At 32.5% G+C, this 18,463-nt stretch overlaps 1 protein-coding gene across 1 annotated transcript in view; it reads left to right on the top strand.

The window, feature by feature from the left end:
• Positions 1 to 582: 582 nt before the first annotated feature.
• Positions 583 to 18,463, top strand: part of LOC133604515 (uncharacterized) — an 18,082-nt gene continuing 201 nt past the window's right edge. Inside the window, exons 1-5 of the mRNA XM_061957758.2 lie at positions 583 to 1,044; positions 12,591 to 12,697; positions 12,786 to 12,857; positions 14,963 to 15,109; positions 16,948 to 18,463. The exon at positions 16,948 to 18,463 is cut by the window's right edge and continues 201 nt beyond it. Of these exons, the coding sequence (XP_061813742.1) occupies positions 1,032 to 1,044; positions 12,591 to 12,697; positions 12,786 to 12,857; positions 14,963 to 15,109; positions 16,948 to 17,295 (687 nt within the window). The 5' untranslated portion in view covers positions 583 to 1,031 and the 3' untranslated portion in view covers positions 17,296 to 18,463. The remainder of the gene's footprint in view (positions 1,045 to 12,590; positions 12,698 to 12,785; positions 12,858 to 14,962; positions 15,110 to 16,947) is intronic.

Below are 18,463 nucleotides of genomic sequence, written 5' to 3' on the forward strand. Positions count from 1 at the left end.
ATAGTGTGTGATTTGGATGATAGCTTGCTTAAAAAGTCAAGCAGATAAAAAAAGTATTTATTTGGAATGTATGATAATGATGATGCAATATTACGTCATATTCATATTTCAACTGAAGAATGTTTGGAATACATGATAATGATGATGCAATATTACGTCATATTTCAGTTTAAATGTGAGATTTGCGGGTGCAAATGTAAAGAATGACTACTTTATTAAGGACTACTTTATGGTGGAATGCATTCAAACGTCCATCCATTTCCTACTGCTTGTCCCTTTCGGGGTCATCCAGGTCAGTTGATGATATAAAGAAATGGACCGAAGCAGTCTTCTCATCGGCGCCCCCCTGTGGCGAGGAGCGGAGCGGACGCTTCATTCCGCTCACTAATCAAACAGTGATGATGAAATGAGGACTTTTGTGCTGAACTTTGCACTTCTGCTGCAAGAAAAGTGGGAAGAATGAATGCTTTTATTGGACCATCCCACAGGAAGTGGGATACAGCTCGACGAGTTGCCGATACTTTAACGACCAGGGCGCTAAAAAACAGCGACGTGTTGTTTGCCGGCAGGAAAGAAAGGTGTCACGTGACGACGACTTCCGGCAGCGCGGAGTTTGCCAGACGAGTGAGCTCATGTTCCAAAGGTAATGGTCACGTGGGCCTGCCGATAAAAGCGCGGATCATGTGAGGATGATGAGGCAGGAAGGCCTTCAAATTAAAAGCATACGCGATGACTAACGCGTGGGGGAGGGGCGCGCCCTTTAAGGGAGCGCGCAGCGGCGGCGCGGCGACACTTTCACTTTAGCCACGCGTCGTCCCGCGGAGGAACACGGCTCCACGCGACCGAGGCGGCGGAAGAAAGAGGCGCTTTTTGCGGGCCCGCGGAGTGATGGCGTGACGGCGGCCCGGGCCGGAAAGTTCCAGAAGGGCAGGACGAGGCGGGATGAGACGCCGCTGACCGCAACTTGGACTCGGACTGTTGGTGGAGCAGCTCGGAAATGGAGAAGTGTCCCTTTTTGGAAAGATAAAAGGATGTCACGGCCAGGTGAGCACGCTCTCTTCTTTTTACACTTTCATCAATCAACATCATATATACATATATGCAGACATATATACATACATATATACATATATATGTATTTATACATACTGTACATGTGGAGGGAGAAGACTGTAAACAAACACGCTGATGACTCATCATAGACAACACTTTGTACAGACATGTCAACATGTGGAGTAAAAAACTAAAATAATGTACTAATATGATCATGAAACATTATTGTCTTCAACAAAACTTAAAGTCTGTCAATATGTGGAGTAAAATTATTCAGTATGTTGAGAAAAACACTAAAATAATGTACTAATATGATCATAAAACATTATTGTCTTCAACAAAACCTAAAGTCTGTCAATATGTGGAGTAAAATTATTCAACATGTGGAGTAAAACAAAATAATGAACTAATATGATCATGAAATATTATTGTCTTAAACAGAACCTAAAGTCTTGTCAATATGTGGAGTAAAATTATTCAACATGTGGAGTAAAACACTAAAATAATGTACTAATATGATCATGAAACATTATTGTCTTCAATTAAACCTAAAGTCTGTCAATGTGTGGAGTAAAATTATTCAGTATGTTGAGAAAAACACTAAAATAATGTACTAATATGATCATAAAACATTATTGTCTTCAACAAAACCTAAAGTCTGTCAATATGTGGAGTAAAATTATTCACCATGTGGAGTAAAACAATAAAATAATGAACTAATATGATCATGAAACATTATTGTCTTCAACAAAACTTAAAGTCTGTCAATATGTGGAGTAAAATTATTCAGTATGTTGAGAAAAACACTAAAATAATGTACTAATATGATCATAAAACATTATTGTCTTCAACAAAACCTAAAGTCTGTCAATATGTGGAGTAAAATTATTCAACATGTGGAGTAAAACAAAATAATGAACTAATATGATCATGAAATATTATTGTCTTAAACAGAACCTAAAGTCTTGTCAATATGTGGAGTAAAATTATTCAACATGTGGAGTAAAACACTAAAATAATGTACTAATATGATCATGAAACATTATTGTCTTCAATTAAACCTAAAGTCTGTCAATATGTGGAGTAAAATTATTCACCATGTGGAGTAAAACAATAAAATAATGAACTAATATGATCATGAAACATTATTGTCTTAAACAAAACCTAAAGTCTGTCAATATGTGGAGTAAAATTATTCAACATGTGGAGTAAAACAAAATAATGAACTAATATGATCATGAAATATTATTGTCTTAAACAGAACCTAAAGTCTTGTCAATATGTGGAGTAAAATTATTCAGTATGTTGAGAAAAACACTAAAATAATGTACTAATATGATCATAAAACATTATTGTCTTCAACAAAACCTAAAGTCTGTCAATATGTGGAGTAAAATTATTCACCATGTGGAGTAAAACAATAAAATAATGAACTAATGTGATCATGAAACATTATTGTCTTAAACAGAACCTAAAGTCTTGTCAATATGTGGAGTAAAATTATTCAACATGTGGAGTAAAACACTAAAATGTACTAATATGATCATGAAACATTATTGTCTTCAATTAAACCTAAAGTCTGTCAATGTGTGGAGTAAAATTATTCAACATGTGGAGTAAAACAATAAAATAATGTACTAATATGATCATGAAACATTATTGTCATCAACAACACCTAAAGTCTGTCAATATGTGGAGTAAAATTATTCAACATGTGGAGTAAAACACAAAAATAACATTATTGTCTTCAATTAAACCTAAAGTCTGTCAATGTGTGGAGTAAAATTATTCAACATGTAGAGTAAAACAATAAAATAATGTACTAATATGATCATGAAACATTATTGTCTTAAACAGAACTTAAAGTCTTGTCAATATGTGGAGTAAAATTATTCAGTATGTTGAGAAAAACACTAAAATAATGTACTAATATGATCATGAAACATTATTGTCTTCAACAAAACTTAAAGTCTGTCAATATGTGGAGTAAAATTATTCAGTATGTTGAGAAAAACACTAAAATAATGTACTAATATGATCATAAAACATTATTGTCTTCAACAAAACCTAAAGTCTGTCAATATGTGGAGTAAAATTATTCAACATGTGGAGTAAAACAAAATAATGAACTAATATGATCATGAAACATTATTGTCTTCAATTAAACCTAAAGTCTGTCAATGTGTGGAGTAAAATTATTCAGTATGTTGAGAAAAACACTAAAATAATGTACTAATATGATCATAAAACATTATTGTCTTCAACAAAACCTAAAGTCTGTCAATATGTGGAGTAAAATTATTCACCATGTGGAGTAAAACAATAAAATAATGAACTAATATGATCATGAAACATTATTGTCTTCAACAAAACTTAAAGTCTGTCAATATGTGGAGTAAAATTATTCAGTATGTTGAGAAAAACACTAAAATAATGTACTAATATGATCATAAAACATTATTGTCTTCAACAAAACCTAAAGTCTGTCAATATGTGGAGTAAAATTATTCAACATGTGGAGTAAAACAAAATAATGAACTAATATGATCATGAAATATTATTGTCTTAAACAGAACCTAAAGTCTTGTCAATATGTGGAGTAAAATTATTCAACATGTGGAGTAAAACACTAAAATAATGTACTAATATGATCATGAAACATTATTGTCTTCAATTAAACCTAAAGTCTGTCAATATGTGGAGTAAAATTATTCACCATGTGGAGTAAAACAATAAAATAATGAACTAATATGATCATGAAACATTATTGTCTTAAACAAAACCTAAAGTCTGTCAATATGTGGAGTAAAATTATTCAACATGTGGAGTAAAACAAAATAATGAACTAATATGATCATGAAATATTATTGTCTTAAACAGAACCTAAAGTCTTGTCAATATCTGGAGTAAAATTATTCAGTATGTTGAGAAAAACACTAAAATAATGTACTAATATGATCATAAAACATTATTGTCTTCAACAAAACCTAAAGTCTGTCAATATGTGGAGTAAAATTATTCACCATGTGGAGTAAAACAATAAAATAATGAACTAATGTGATCATGAAACATTATTGTCTTAAACAGAACCTAAAGTCTTGTCAATATGTGGAGTAAAATTATTCAACATGTGGAGTAAAACACTAAAATGTACTAATATGATCATGAAACATTATTGTCTTCAATTAAACCTAAAGTCTGTCAATGTGTGGAGTAAAATTATTCAACATGTGGAGTAAAACAATAAAATAATGTACTAATATGATCATGAAACATTATTGTCATCAACAACACCTAAAGTCTGTCAATATGTGGAGTAAAATTATTCAACATGTGGAGTAAAACACAAAAATAACATTATTGTCTTCAATTAAACCTAAAGTCTGTCAATGTGTGGAGTAAAATTATTCAACATGTAGAGTAAAACAATAAAATAATGTACTAATATGATCATGAAACATTATTGTCTTAAACAGAACTTAAAGTCTTGTCAATATGTGGAGTAAAATTATTCAGTATGTTGAGAAAAACACTAAAATAATGTACTAATATGATCATGAAACATTATTGTCTTCAACAAAACTTAAAGTCTGTCAATATGTGGAGTAAAATTATTCAGTATGTTGAGAAAAACACTAAAATAATGTACTAATATGATCATAAAACATTATTGTCTTCAACAAAACCTAAAGTCTGTCAATATGTGGAGTAAAATTATTCAACATGTGGAGTAAAACAATAAAATAATGAACTAATATGATCATTAAATATTATTTTCTTAAACAGAACCTAAAGTCTTGTCAATATGTGGAGTAAAATTATTCAACATGTGGAGTAAAACACTAAAATGTACTAATATGATCATGAAACATTATTGTCTTCAATTAAACCTAAAGTCTGTCAATGTGTGGAGTAAAATTATTCAACATGTGGAGTAAAACAATAAAATAATGTACTAATATGATCATGAAACATTATTGTCATCAACAACACCTAAAGTCTGTCAATATGTGGAGTAAAATTATTCAACATGTGGAGTAAAACACAAAAATAACATTATTGTCTTCAATTAAACCTAAAGTCTGTCAATGTGTGGAGTAAAATTATTCAACATGTGGAGTAAAACAATAAAATAATGTACTAATATGATCATGAAACATTATTGTCATCAACAACACCTAAAGTCTGTCAATATGTGGAGTAAAATTATTCAACATGTGGAGTAAAACACAAAAATAACATTATTGTCTTCAATTAAACCTAAAGTCTGTCAATGTGTGGAGTAAAATTATTCAACATGTGGAGTAAAACAATAAAATAATGTACTAATATGATCATGAAACATTATTGTCTTAAACAGAACTTAAAGTCTTGTCAATATGTGGAGTAAAATTATTCAGTATGTTGAGAAAAACACTAAAATAATGTACTAATATGATCATGAAACATTATTGTCTTCAACAAAACTTAAAGTCTGTCAATATGTGGAGTAAAATTATTCAGTATGTTGAGAAAAACACTAAAATAATGTACTAATATGATCATAAAACATTATTGTCTTCAACAAAACCTAAAGTCTGTCAATATGTGGAGTAAAATTATTCAACATGTGGAGTAAAACAATAAAATAATGAACTAATATGATCATGAAACATTATTGTCTTAAACAGAACCTAAAGTCTTGTCAATATGTGGAGTAAAATTATTCAACATGTGGAGTAAAACACTAAAATAATGTACTAATATGATCATGAAACATTATTGTCTTCAATTAAACCTAAAGTCTGTCAATGTGTGGAGTAAAATTATTCAACATGTGGAGTAAAACAATAAAATAATGTACTAATATGATCATGAAACATTATTGTCATCAACAACACCTAAAGTCTGTCAATATGTGGAGTAAAATTATTCAACATGTGGAGTAAAACACAAAAATAACATTATTGTCTTCAATTAAACCTAAAGTCTGTCAATGTGTGGAGTAAAATTATTCAACATGTGGAGTAAAACAATAAAATAATGTACTAATATGATCATGAAACATTATTGTCTTCAACAAAACTTAAAGTCTGTCAATATGTGTAGTAAAATTATTCAGTATGTTGAGAAAAACACTAAAATAATGTACTAATATGATCATAAAACATTATTGTCTTCAACAAAACCTAAAGTCTGTCAATATGTGGAGTAAAATTATTCAACATGTGGAGTAAAACAATAAAATAATGAACTAATATGATCATGAAACATTATTGTCTTAAACAGAACCTAAAGTCTTGTCAATATGTGGAGTAAAATTATTCAACATGTGGAGTAAAACACAAAAATAACATTATTGTCTTCAATTAAACCTAAAGTCTGTCAATGTGTGGAGTAAAATTATTCAACATGTGGAGTAAAGAACTAAAATAATGTACTAATATGATCATGAAACATTATTGTCTTCAACAAAACTTAGTCTGTCAATATGTGGAGTAAAATTATTCAGTATGTTGAGAAAAACACTAAAATAATGTACTAATATGATCATAAAACATTATTGTCTTCAACAAAACCTAAAGTCTGTCAATATGTGGAGTAAAATTATTCAACATGTGGAGTAAAACAATAAAATAATGAACTAATATGATCATGAAACATCATTGTCTTAAACAGAACCTAAAGTCTTGTCAATATGTGGAGTAAAATTATTCAACATGTGGAGTAAAACACTAAAATAATGTACTAATATGATCATGAAACATTATTGTCATCAACAACACCTACAGTCTGTCAATATGTGGAGTAAAATTATTCAACATGTGGAGTAAAACACAAAAATAACATTATTGTCTTCAATTAAACCTAAAGTCTGTCAATGTGTGGAGTAAAATTATTCAACATGTGGAGTAAAACAATAAAATAATGTACTAATATGATCATGAAACATTATTGTCTTAAACAGAACTTAAAGTCTTGTCAATATGTGGAGTAAAATTATTCAGTATGTTGAGAAAAACACTAAAATAATGTACTAATATGATCATGAAACATTATTGTCTTCAACAAAACTTAAAGTCTGTCAATATGTGGAGTAAAATTATTCAACATGTGGAGTAAAGCACTAAATTAATGTACTAATATGTTCATGAAACATTATTGTCTTCAATGAAACCTAAAGTCTGTCAATGTGTGGAGTAAAATTATTCAACATGTGGAGTAAAGAACTAAAATAATGTACTAATATGATCATGAAACATTGTCTTCAACAAAACTTAAAGTCTGTCAATATGTGGAGTAAAATTATTCAGTATGTTGAGAAAAACACTAAAATAATGTACTAATATGATCATAAAACATTATTGTCTTCAACAAAACCTAAAGTCTGTCAATATGTGGAGTAAAATTATTCAACATGTGGAGTAAAACAATAAAATAATGAACTAATATGATCATGAAACATTGTCTTAAACAGAACCTAAAGTCTGTCACTATGTGGAGTAAAATGATTCAACATGTGGCGTAAAACACTAAAATAATGTACTAATATGATCATGAAACATTATTGTCTTCAATTAAACCTAAAGTCTGTCAATGTGTGGAGTAAAATTATTCAACATGTGGAGTAAAACAATAAAATAATGTACTAATATGATCATGAAACATTATTGTCATCAACAACACCTACAGTCTGTCAATATGTGGAGTAAAATTATTCAACATGTGGAGTAAAACACAAAAATAACATTATTGTCTTCAATTAAACCTAAAGTCTGTCAATGTGTGGAGTAAAATTATTCAACATGTGGAGTAAAACAATAAAATAATGTACTAATATGATCATGAAACATTATTGTCTTAAACAGAACTTAAAGTCTTGTCAATATGTGGAGTAAAATTATTCAGTATGTTGAGAAAAACACTAAAATAATGTACTAATATGATCATAAAACATTATTGTCTTCAACAAAACCTAAAGTCTGTCAATATGTGGAGTAAAATTATTCAACATGTGGAGTAAAACAATAAAATAATGAACTAATATGATCATGAAACATTATTGTCTTCAATTAAACCTAAAGTCTGTCAATGTGTGGAATAAAATTATTCAACATGTGGAACTAAAATAATGCACTAATATGATCATGACACATTATTGTCTTCAACAGAACATAAAGTATTGTCAATATGTGGAGTAAAATTATTCAGCATGTGGAGTAAAGAACTAAAATAATGTACTAATATGATCATGCAACGTTATTGTCTTCAACAAAAACTAAAGTCTGTCAATATGTGGAGTAAAATGATTCAACAAATGAGTAACACATTTAAGCAAAGTATTAATCGAAGTTTGTTTTGAACAACAGAGGGAAAAATCAACCACATTAAGCAGATCAATATGCGGAGTAAAACTAGAAATGGGATAAGAAGTTAAACAATGCAACATGTTTTCTTTAGCAAGAGAGAAACATAACTGAAAAGTTGTAGTGTGTCAACATGTGGAGGAAAATGATTCATCACGTGGAGTAAAATGAGGTTTATTTTGAGTCAATGTACTAATACAAGCCATTGAGCAGAGACCACGCAGGAACAAGTAAAAACTTGTAGTATATTCAAGTATGAAGTACAAAAGGCAAAAGCAGTGAAGTTGTCAGGTTGTGTAAATGGTAAATAACAACAAATCCTTTTCAACTTATATTCAATTGAATAGACTGCAAAGACAAGATATTTCATGTTCACACTCACAAACTTTCTTATTTGTTGCAAATAATCATGAAGTTAGAATTTAATGGCAGCAACACATTGCAAAAAAGGCATTTTTACTAGTGTGTTACATGGCCTTTCCTTTTAACAACACTCAGTAAAGGTTTGGGAACTGAGGAGACACATTTTTGAAGTGGAATTATTTCCCATTCTTGCTTGATGTACAGCTTAAGTTGTTCAACAGTCTCCCTTCTCATATTTTAGCCTTCACACATTTTCAATGTCTGGACTACAGGCAGGCCAGTCTAGTACCTGCACTCTTTTACTACAAAGCCACACTGTTGTAACACCTGGCTTGGCATCGTCTTGCCGAAATAAGCAGGGGCGTCCATGATAACAACATATGTTGCTCCAAAAGCTGTATGTACCTTTCAGCATTAATGGTGCCTTCACAGATGTGTAAGTTACCCATGTCTTGGGCACTAATACACCCCCATACCATCACACATGCTGCCTTTTACACTTTCACCCTAGAACAGTCCGGATGGTTCTTTTCCTCTTTTGTCTGGAGGACACGACGTCCGCAGTTTCCAAAAACAATTTGAAATGTGGACTCGTCAGACCACAGAACACTTTTCCACTTTGCATCAGTCCATCTTAGATGAGCTCGGGCCCAGTGAAGCCGGCTGTGTTTCTGGGTGTTGTTGATAAATGGCTGTGGCTTTGCATAGTAGAGTTTCAACTTGCACTTACAGATGTAGCGACCAACTGTAGTTACTGACAGTGGTTTTCTGAAGTGTTCCTGAGCCCATGTGGTGATATCCTTTACACACTGATGTGGCTTTTTGATGCAGTACCGCCTGAGGGATCCAAGGTGCGTAATATCATGGCTTAATATTCTGTTTTTATTTAGCATTTATACAAGGTGACAACTTCACTGCTTTGGGGTTAGTATATTGATGGAATTGGTTGTGTAAGGAACTCAGTCAATGTATGAACATAAATCATAGAGAACTGCTTTAATATAAGGAGAAATATGACATATTTGTACCTTGTCAAGATGTGGAGTAAAAACATGGCTTGGATTTGCACACCGAAAACTAGCAATGTATTAAATAATGTATTAGTACATCATAGAATATGTTCTAAGTGCGACAAACACTAATAACACAAAACTTGTTGCATTTTTTTTTACTTCCAACAAGGGAGAAGAAATATGAAAATGGTTTAGTGTGTCAATATGTGGAGTAAAATTATGGATTGTGTAAAGAAGTTTGATCATATTTATTACTAAATTCACTCATTCATTAATGTTTATGTTCAATATGTGGAGTAAAATGATGGATTGTGTCAAGAAAGTTGATAATATTTATTGCTAAATTCACTCTTTCATTAATGTTAATGTTTAATATGTGGAGTAAAATGATGGATTGTGTAAAGAAGGTTGATATTATTTATTCCTAAATTCACTCATTCATTAATGTTTATGTTCAATATGTGGAGTAAAATGATGGATTGTGTAAAGAAGGTTGATAATATTTATTCCTAAATTCACTCATTCATTAATGTTAATGTTCAATATGTGGAGTAAAATGATGGATTGTGTAAAGAAGGTTGATATTATTTATTCCTAAATTCACTCTTTCTGAAATATTTATGTTCAATATGTGGAGTAAAATGATGTAACACACTGACTTAAGACATAAATTGCTGTGTTCCATACACAGAATGTCAACAAGGGAAATATGACACAATTAAAACTTTCAGTCTGTCAATATGTGGAGTAAAGTTACGGATTGCGCAAGGAAGTAGGATATAGTTTATTCCTGGTCTCCGTTGTGCTATTTTAGGCTTCATAATGCGCTACACATTTTCAATGGGAGACAGGTCTGGACTACAGGCAGGCCAGTCTAGTACCCGCACTCTTTTACTATGAAGCCACGTTGATGTAACACGTGGCTTGGCATTGTCTTGCTGAAATAAGCAGGGGCGTCCATGGTAACGTTGCTTGGATGGCAACATATGTTGCTTTAAAACCTGTATGTACCTTTCAGCATTGATGGCGCCTTCACAGATGTGTAAGTTACCCATGTCTTGGCCACTAATACACCCCCATACCATCACACATGCTGGCTTTTACACTTTGTGCCTATAACAATCCGGATGGTTCTTTTCCTCTTTGGTCCGGAGGACACAACGTCCACAGTTTCCAAAAACAATTTGAAATGTGGACTCGTCAGACCACAGAACACTTTTCCACTTTGTATCAGTCCATCTTAGATGAGCTCAGGCCCAGCGAAGCCGACGGCGTTTCTGGGTGTTGTTGATAAACGGTTTTTGCCTTGCATAGGAGAGTTTTAACTTGCACTTACAGATGTAGCGACCAACTGTAGTTACTGACAGTGGGTTTCTGAAGTGTTCCTGAGCCCATGTGGTGATATCCTTTACACACTGATGTCGCTTGTTGATGCAGTACAGCCTGAGGGATGGAAGGTCACGGGCTTAGCTGCTTACGTGCAGTGATTTCTCCAGATTCTCTGAACCCTTTGATGATATTACGGAGCGTAGATGGTGAAATCCCTAAATTCCTTGCAGTAGCTGGTTGAGAAAGTTTTTCTTAAACTGTTCAACAATTTGCTCACGCATTTGTTGACAAAGTGGTGACCCTCGCCCCATTCTTGTTTGTGAATGACTGAGCATTTCATGGAATCTACTTTTATACCCAATCATGGCACCCACCTGTTCCCAATTAGCCTGCACACCTGTGGGATGTTCCAAATAAGTGTTTGATGAGCATTCCTCAACTTTATCAGTATTTATTGCCACCTTTCCCAACTTCTTTGTCACGTGTTGCCGGCATCAAATTCTAAAGTTAATGATTATTTGCAAAAAAAAAAAAAAAAAAGTTTATGAGTTTGAACATCAAATATGTTGTCTTTGTAGCATATTCAACTGAATATGGCTTGAAAAGGATTTGCAAATCATTGTATTCCGTTTATATTTACATCTAACACAATTTCCCAACTCATATGGAAACGGGGTTTGTACATTATTTTATTGTATTGTAGTAATATACATTATTATTATATCATAGTACAACAATTATAATAATAATTTATTATAATTTAGTTAATATAATACATCCTTATTATAATATGATAATTATAGTACAACTATAATAATGAATTATTATAATATAGTTGATGTAATAATACATTATTATGTTATAATAATATACATTATTATTACGTTATAGTATAATAACTATAATAATCAATTATGATATAATAGTATAAAAAGTATAATACTATTAGCCAGCAAAAAGGATGGAAAGCCTGGAACCTACCGGTGGTTGGAATTGGGGGTTAAATCACCAAAAATGATTCCCAGGCGCAGCCACCGCTGCTGCTCACTGCTCCCCTCACCTCCCAGGGGGTGAACAAGGGGATGGGTCAAATGCAGAGGACAACTTTCAGCACACCTAGTGTGTGTGTGACAATCATTGCTACTTTTACTTTAACTTAAAGGTGGCCAGTTGCCATACCCTTATTGTATTTTGCATATCAATTATTATAATAAAATAAATATAATAATAATAATATAAATCATTATTACATTACAGTATAATAAAAAAATATCACATAATAACTATAATAATAACAATAAATGATTCTATAACAACTATAATAATAAATGATGATTATATTACACCATAATAAGTACTAAATGAATAATACAATAGTTGTGTATTTGTTCTGTGGAGTGAAGTTGCACACAGGAAGTGAGTAGAAGTGTTGTCAAGCAGCAGCAATGCAGACAGGAAGTGAAGAAAGTTGTGCTTCCTGTGCCAGTTTTGCTCTTGCTATCACTGGTGACGGTCCAATGTGGCGCATGTGACCCCGACTGGGAGGCAGTGACCAACGTGAAGGCGACCATCGACGCCAACCCCGCCGGCTTTGTGAGTTCCCTTCCTCGCCGCCTGTTGCCATGGCGACCGCACTAGCAACCCTCCTTTCAGCCGTCTTGTGTCTCTCTCCTCCTTCCAGCGCACAGTCTTTCCCAAGAACTACTACGTGTCACACCGCTACACCACCACCATGCTCTGTGACAACGACCCGGTGAGTGAGGCGCACCATACTACCATACCCATATATATCACCTTACTACCATACCCATATGTATCACCATACTACCATACCCATATGTATCACCTTACTACCATACCCATATGTATCACCTTACTACCATACCCATATATATCACCATACAACCCAACATCACCTTACTACCATACCCATATGTATCACCATACTACCATACCCATATGTATCACCGTACTACCATACCCATATGTAACACCATACAACCATACCCATATGTATCAGCATACAGCCATACCCTTATGTATCGCCATAAATATAACCATACCGATGTGTATCGCCATAGACACATGAATAAACCATACCAATATGTATCACTATAGAACTATACCAATATATTTTTTAAGTAGCAATGATTGTCACACACACACTAGGTGTGGTGAAAGTTGTCCTCTGCATTTGACCCATCCCCTTGTTCACCCCCTGGGAGGTGATGGGAGCAGTGAGCAGCAGCAGTGGCCGCGCCCGGGAATCATTTTTGGTGATTTAATCCCCAATTCCAAGCCTTGATGCTGAGTGCCAAGCAGGGAGGTAATAGCTCCCATTTTTATAGTCTTTGGTATGACTCGGCCGGGGTTTGAACTCACAACCTACCCATCTCAGGGTGGACACTCTAACCACTAGGCCACTGAATATGTATTACCATAGAACCATACCAATATGTACAATATGTATTGCCATGAATACGTGATAAAGCCATACCGATATGTGTCGCCACAAATATGTGATAAAACCATACCGATATGTATCGCCATAAAACCTTACCGATATGTATCGCTATAGAACCATACCGATATGTATATCCATAGAACCATACCCATATGTATTGCCATAGAACCATACCCATATGTATTGCCATAGAATCATACCACTATGTTTCGCCATAGACACGTGATAAAACCATACCAATATGTATCGCAATAAATACGTGATAAAACCATACCAATATGTATCGCCATAAACACGTGATTAAACCATACCAATATGTATCGCCATAAACACATGATTAAACCATACCAATATGTATCGCCATAAACACGTGATTAAACCATACCAATATGTATCGCCATAAAACCATACCGATATGTATCACCATAGATGCGTGACCCGTATCAATGCATAATATTTGCTACACTTTCTTCATCACAGGAAGGTTACGTCTCAAATCAAATCCACAGATGATAATAAATAATACAGCAAATAAATATATCAATAAATAAATACAATCGGTATTACAATAAATAAATCCATCAATAAATAATACAATCAGTAATACAATAAATAAATACATCAATAAATAAATACAATACATAAATATTGTAAATAATACAATAAATAAATACAATAAATAATACAATAAATAAATACATCAATAAATAATACAATAAATAATTCATTAAATACATACATTAATAAATAATACAATAAATAAATACAATAAATAATACATCAATAAATAAATACATCAATAAATAAATACAATAAGTAAATATATCAATAATTAAATACATTAAATAATACATCAATAAATAATACAATAAATAAATACAATAAATAATACAATAAATAATACAATAGATAAATACATAAATAAATAATACAATAAATAATACATTAAATAAATAATACAAAAAATAAATACAGTAAATAATACATTAAATAAATATGTCAATAAATAATACAATAAATAAATACATCAATAATTACATCAATAAATAATACAATAAATAAATACATCAATAAATAATACATCAATAAATAATACAATAAATAATACATTAAATAAATACGTCAATAAATAATACATTATATAAATACAATAATTAATACAATAAATACAATAAATAATACATTAAATAAATACAATAAATAATACAATAAATAAATAAAAATCCAAAGGCCATAAAAATTGTCAGTAATGATCGATATATATATATAAAAGGCTAATATCGTGATGGTTTTCAGCCGTATCGCCCCGTCTGCTTGCTGATTGGCCGATGTTGTTGTTGTTGTTGTTGTTGTTGTTGTTGTTGTTGTTTGACACAGCTGACTTCCCCCGCCAGTGTTGTGTGTTTCCTGCTGCCATCGTCCTCCTGGAGTCCTGGAACGTCCTCCTGAGCAACCTGTGGGACCAGCACCTGAACCGCTCCTTGGTCTTCGACCTCAAGCAAACACTGGAGAGAATCATCCGGAAGAACAAAAACACGGAGGTGAGCTAAAACACGCTGGCCTCTGTATCGATACGGCCTAACGATTAGTTATAGGGGCTGGCTAGGAAGCGGCTGGTAGCCAACACCACTGAAAGGGCAGAGAAAGCATCACGCTGGATTTTGATACAAAAAAAAAATCCCACTAAATTTCTCAGGGACCCAGAAGGCTCCCACTCATAAAAGTTTCAAATAAAATGATAACATTTATAAAATAAAACATACTTATTTTCCCGACGCTTAAGAAAGTCAAGTAAATATGTCAATAATTCATATCAACATTGATTTTGATTCATTATTATTTTTAAAACAATGACCGTTTAAAAAAAATCCCACTAAAATTCTCATAAAAGTGTCAAATAAAACAATAAAATAAATAGTACTTTTTTCCAACGCTTAAGAAAGTAAAGTTAAGTAAATATATCAATAATTCATAACAACATTGATGTTGATTCATTATTATTTTTTGAGCAATGACAGTTTGAAAAAAATCCCACTAAATTTCTCAGGGACCCAAAAGGGTCCCACTCATAAAAGTTTAAAATAAAATAGTAACATTTATAAAATGAAACATACTTTTTTTTCTGACGCTTAAGTAAGTAAAGTTAAGTAAATATGTCAATAATTCATAATAACATTGATTTTGATTCATTATTATTTTTAAAACAATGACCGTTTAAAAAAAATCCCACTAAAATTCTCATAAAAGTGTCAAATAAAACAATAAAATAAATATTACTTTTTTCCAACGCTTAAGAAAGTAAAGTTAAGTAAATATGTCAGTCATTCATAACAACATTGATTTTGATGCATTATTTTTTTTTTGAGCAATAACGGTTTAGAAAAAATCCCCTCAAAATTCTCAGGGGGTCCCACTCATAAACTAAAATAATAAAATAAAGAAAATAAATCATACTTTTTTTCTACGCTTAAGTAAGTAAAGTTAAGTAAATATGTCAGTCATTCATAACAACATTGATTTTGATGCATTTTTTTTTTTTTTGAGCAATAACGGTTTAGAAAAAATCCCCTCAAAATTCTCAGGGGGTCCCACTCATAAACTAAAATAATAAAATAAAGAAAATAAATCATACTTTTTTTCTACGCTTAAGTAAGTAAAGTTAAGTAAATATGTCAATAATTCATAACAGCATTCATTATTCTTTTTTATAACAATGAACATTTAAAAAAAAGTCTGACTAAAATTCTCAGGCCACTCATAAAAGTGTCAAATAAAATAATAAAATAAATCATACTTTTTTTCCCCCGACACTTAAGAAAGTAAAGTTAAGTAAATATGTCAATAATTCATAACAACATTGATTTTGATTCATTATTATTTTTTGAGCAATGACAGTTTGAAAAAAATCCCACTAAATTTCTTAGGGACCCAAAAGGGTCCCACTCATAAAAGGTTAAAATAAAATAACATTTACAAAATAAAACATACTTTTTTTCCAACGCTTAAAAAAGTAAAGTAAATTAAATATGTCAATAATTCATAACAACATGGATTTTGATTCATTATTATTTTTAAAACAATGACCGTTTAAAAACAAAAATCCCACTAAAATTCTCATAAAAGTTTAAAATAAAATAAAATTTATAAAATAAAACGTCTTTTTTTCCGACGCTTAAGAAAGTAAATTAAATATGTCAATAATCCATAACATTGATTTTGATGCATTATTATTTTTTGAGCAATGACTTCTCTTTTGAAGAAGACAAACGTCCACTGTGGAGGACGCCACTGTCTGGCCATAGCCACTAAAAGGACAACAGGCCCATCTTCTTGATTTTTGTGGAGCTGCTGCAGCTGACACTCTGCCCCTCCCCCGCAGAGGTTCCAGGAGGAGATGGACCCGGCCCGCTTCGCCCCGCTCTTCTCCTCCCCCGAGGAGCTCCTCAAGCTGACGTCGGCGCTCTTCCAGCGCTGGCTGGAGGTGGGCTGCTCGCCCTCCATCCAGGTGTGCGACATCCCCACGCCGCCGCCGCTGCGTCCCGCCAGGGTGCGTCTGCTGACCACGCGCGCCATCAGCAGCCGCATGGAGGCGGGCGAGCGGGCGCGCCTGATGGACGTTACGCGGCTCCCTCCCTCTGCCCCTCCTCCGTCCGCCGCCGCCGCCCCGGGCCCCGCCTCCGCCTGGAGCCTCCTTCCGCTGGGACTGTACTGGTGCCTGTCGCCATAGCAACGTGAAGGATCTCCATGCAAGACTTTTGCTGGCACTGAAAGATTGTTGTTGATATGAAGAGACATGCGCAGGTTGCATTTTTCATGCTCGCTAACACGCATTAGCATTAGCTCGCTAGCCGTCGTGCTAACATTCCCTGGAAGATGGACTTTTTTTTATCTGCTGCGCTCCGTCTAGTGGGCGGAGTCAAAACTCTTCCCATCCACGTCCAAACTGTGTCCACTGAAATGAAAACACACATTTTCATATTTTTCATTTTCAAAACCAACACAATATATCCTTTTTTTAAATTGTTATTATCTTTAGGGCTCCCGCCATGTTTGGTCCCGGGGACCCAAAAGGGGCCAAGATATAAAGATGTTAAAAATAATTCATTTTATTTTTTTATTCAGCGCTTAAATCTGGAGATCAACTTCCTGTTGATTTCATCGTTTACTTTTTGGTTTCTTTAATGCCTTTTTTGTCAAAGAAAACTTTTTTTTTTTGGGCAAAAACACAAAATATGCAATATTTTTTCCACCACAAAAATTTCAAAAGGGAATATTTGAGGTGTAGTAAAACTGTCATGTATTATTTTCTTTTTTCTTAAATTTTAAAAATTAAATTTTTTTTTTTTTTTATGTTTTATGCCCTATTTATCAAAACCCAGGTTTTTTTTTTTGGGAGGGGGGGATAGAAAATATGCTATATATAAATATTTCTAAGTAAATGTTTGATGTGAATTAATTGCTGCCTTAAATATGTCAATATTTCATAACAACATTCATTTTAACTCGCCAATGAAAATAAAAAAAATCACACTAAAATTCTTGGGACCCAGAAGTGTCCCACTCATAAAAGTGTAAAGAAATGTCAAAAATATATATTTAAATATATATATATATATATATACAGTTTATATTTATTTTATTATGTTTTACTTTTCAGTCTTCCCAACACAGCAACCAAAATAATATAACCATTTTTGGTTTCTTTAATGCCTTTTTTGTCAAAGAAAACTTTAGGTTTTTTTTGGAAAAAAACACAAAATATGCAATATTTTCCACCCCACAAATTCCAAAAGGGAATTTTTGAGGTGTAGTAGAAATGTCATGTATTATTTTATTTTTTCTTAATTTTAAAAAATTAAAAAGTTTTTTTTTTGTTTGTTATGTTTTATGCCCTA

Source organism: Nerophis lumbriciformis, linkage group LG04 (assembly GCF_033978685.3).
Source record: "Nerophis lumbriciformis linkage group LG04, RoL_Nlum_v2.1, whole genome shotgun sequence".
Taxonomy (NCBI): Eukaryota; Metazoa; Chordata; class Actinopteri; order Syngnathiformes; family Syngnathidae; genus Nerophis; species Nerophis lumbriciformis.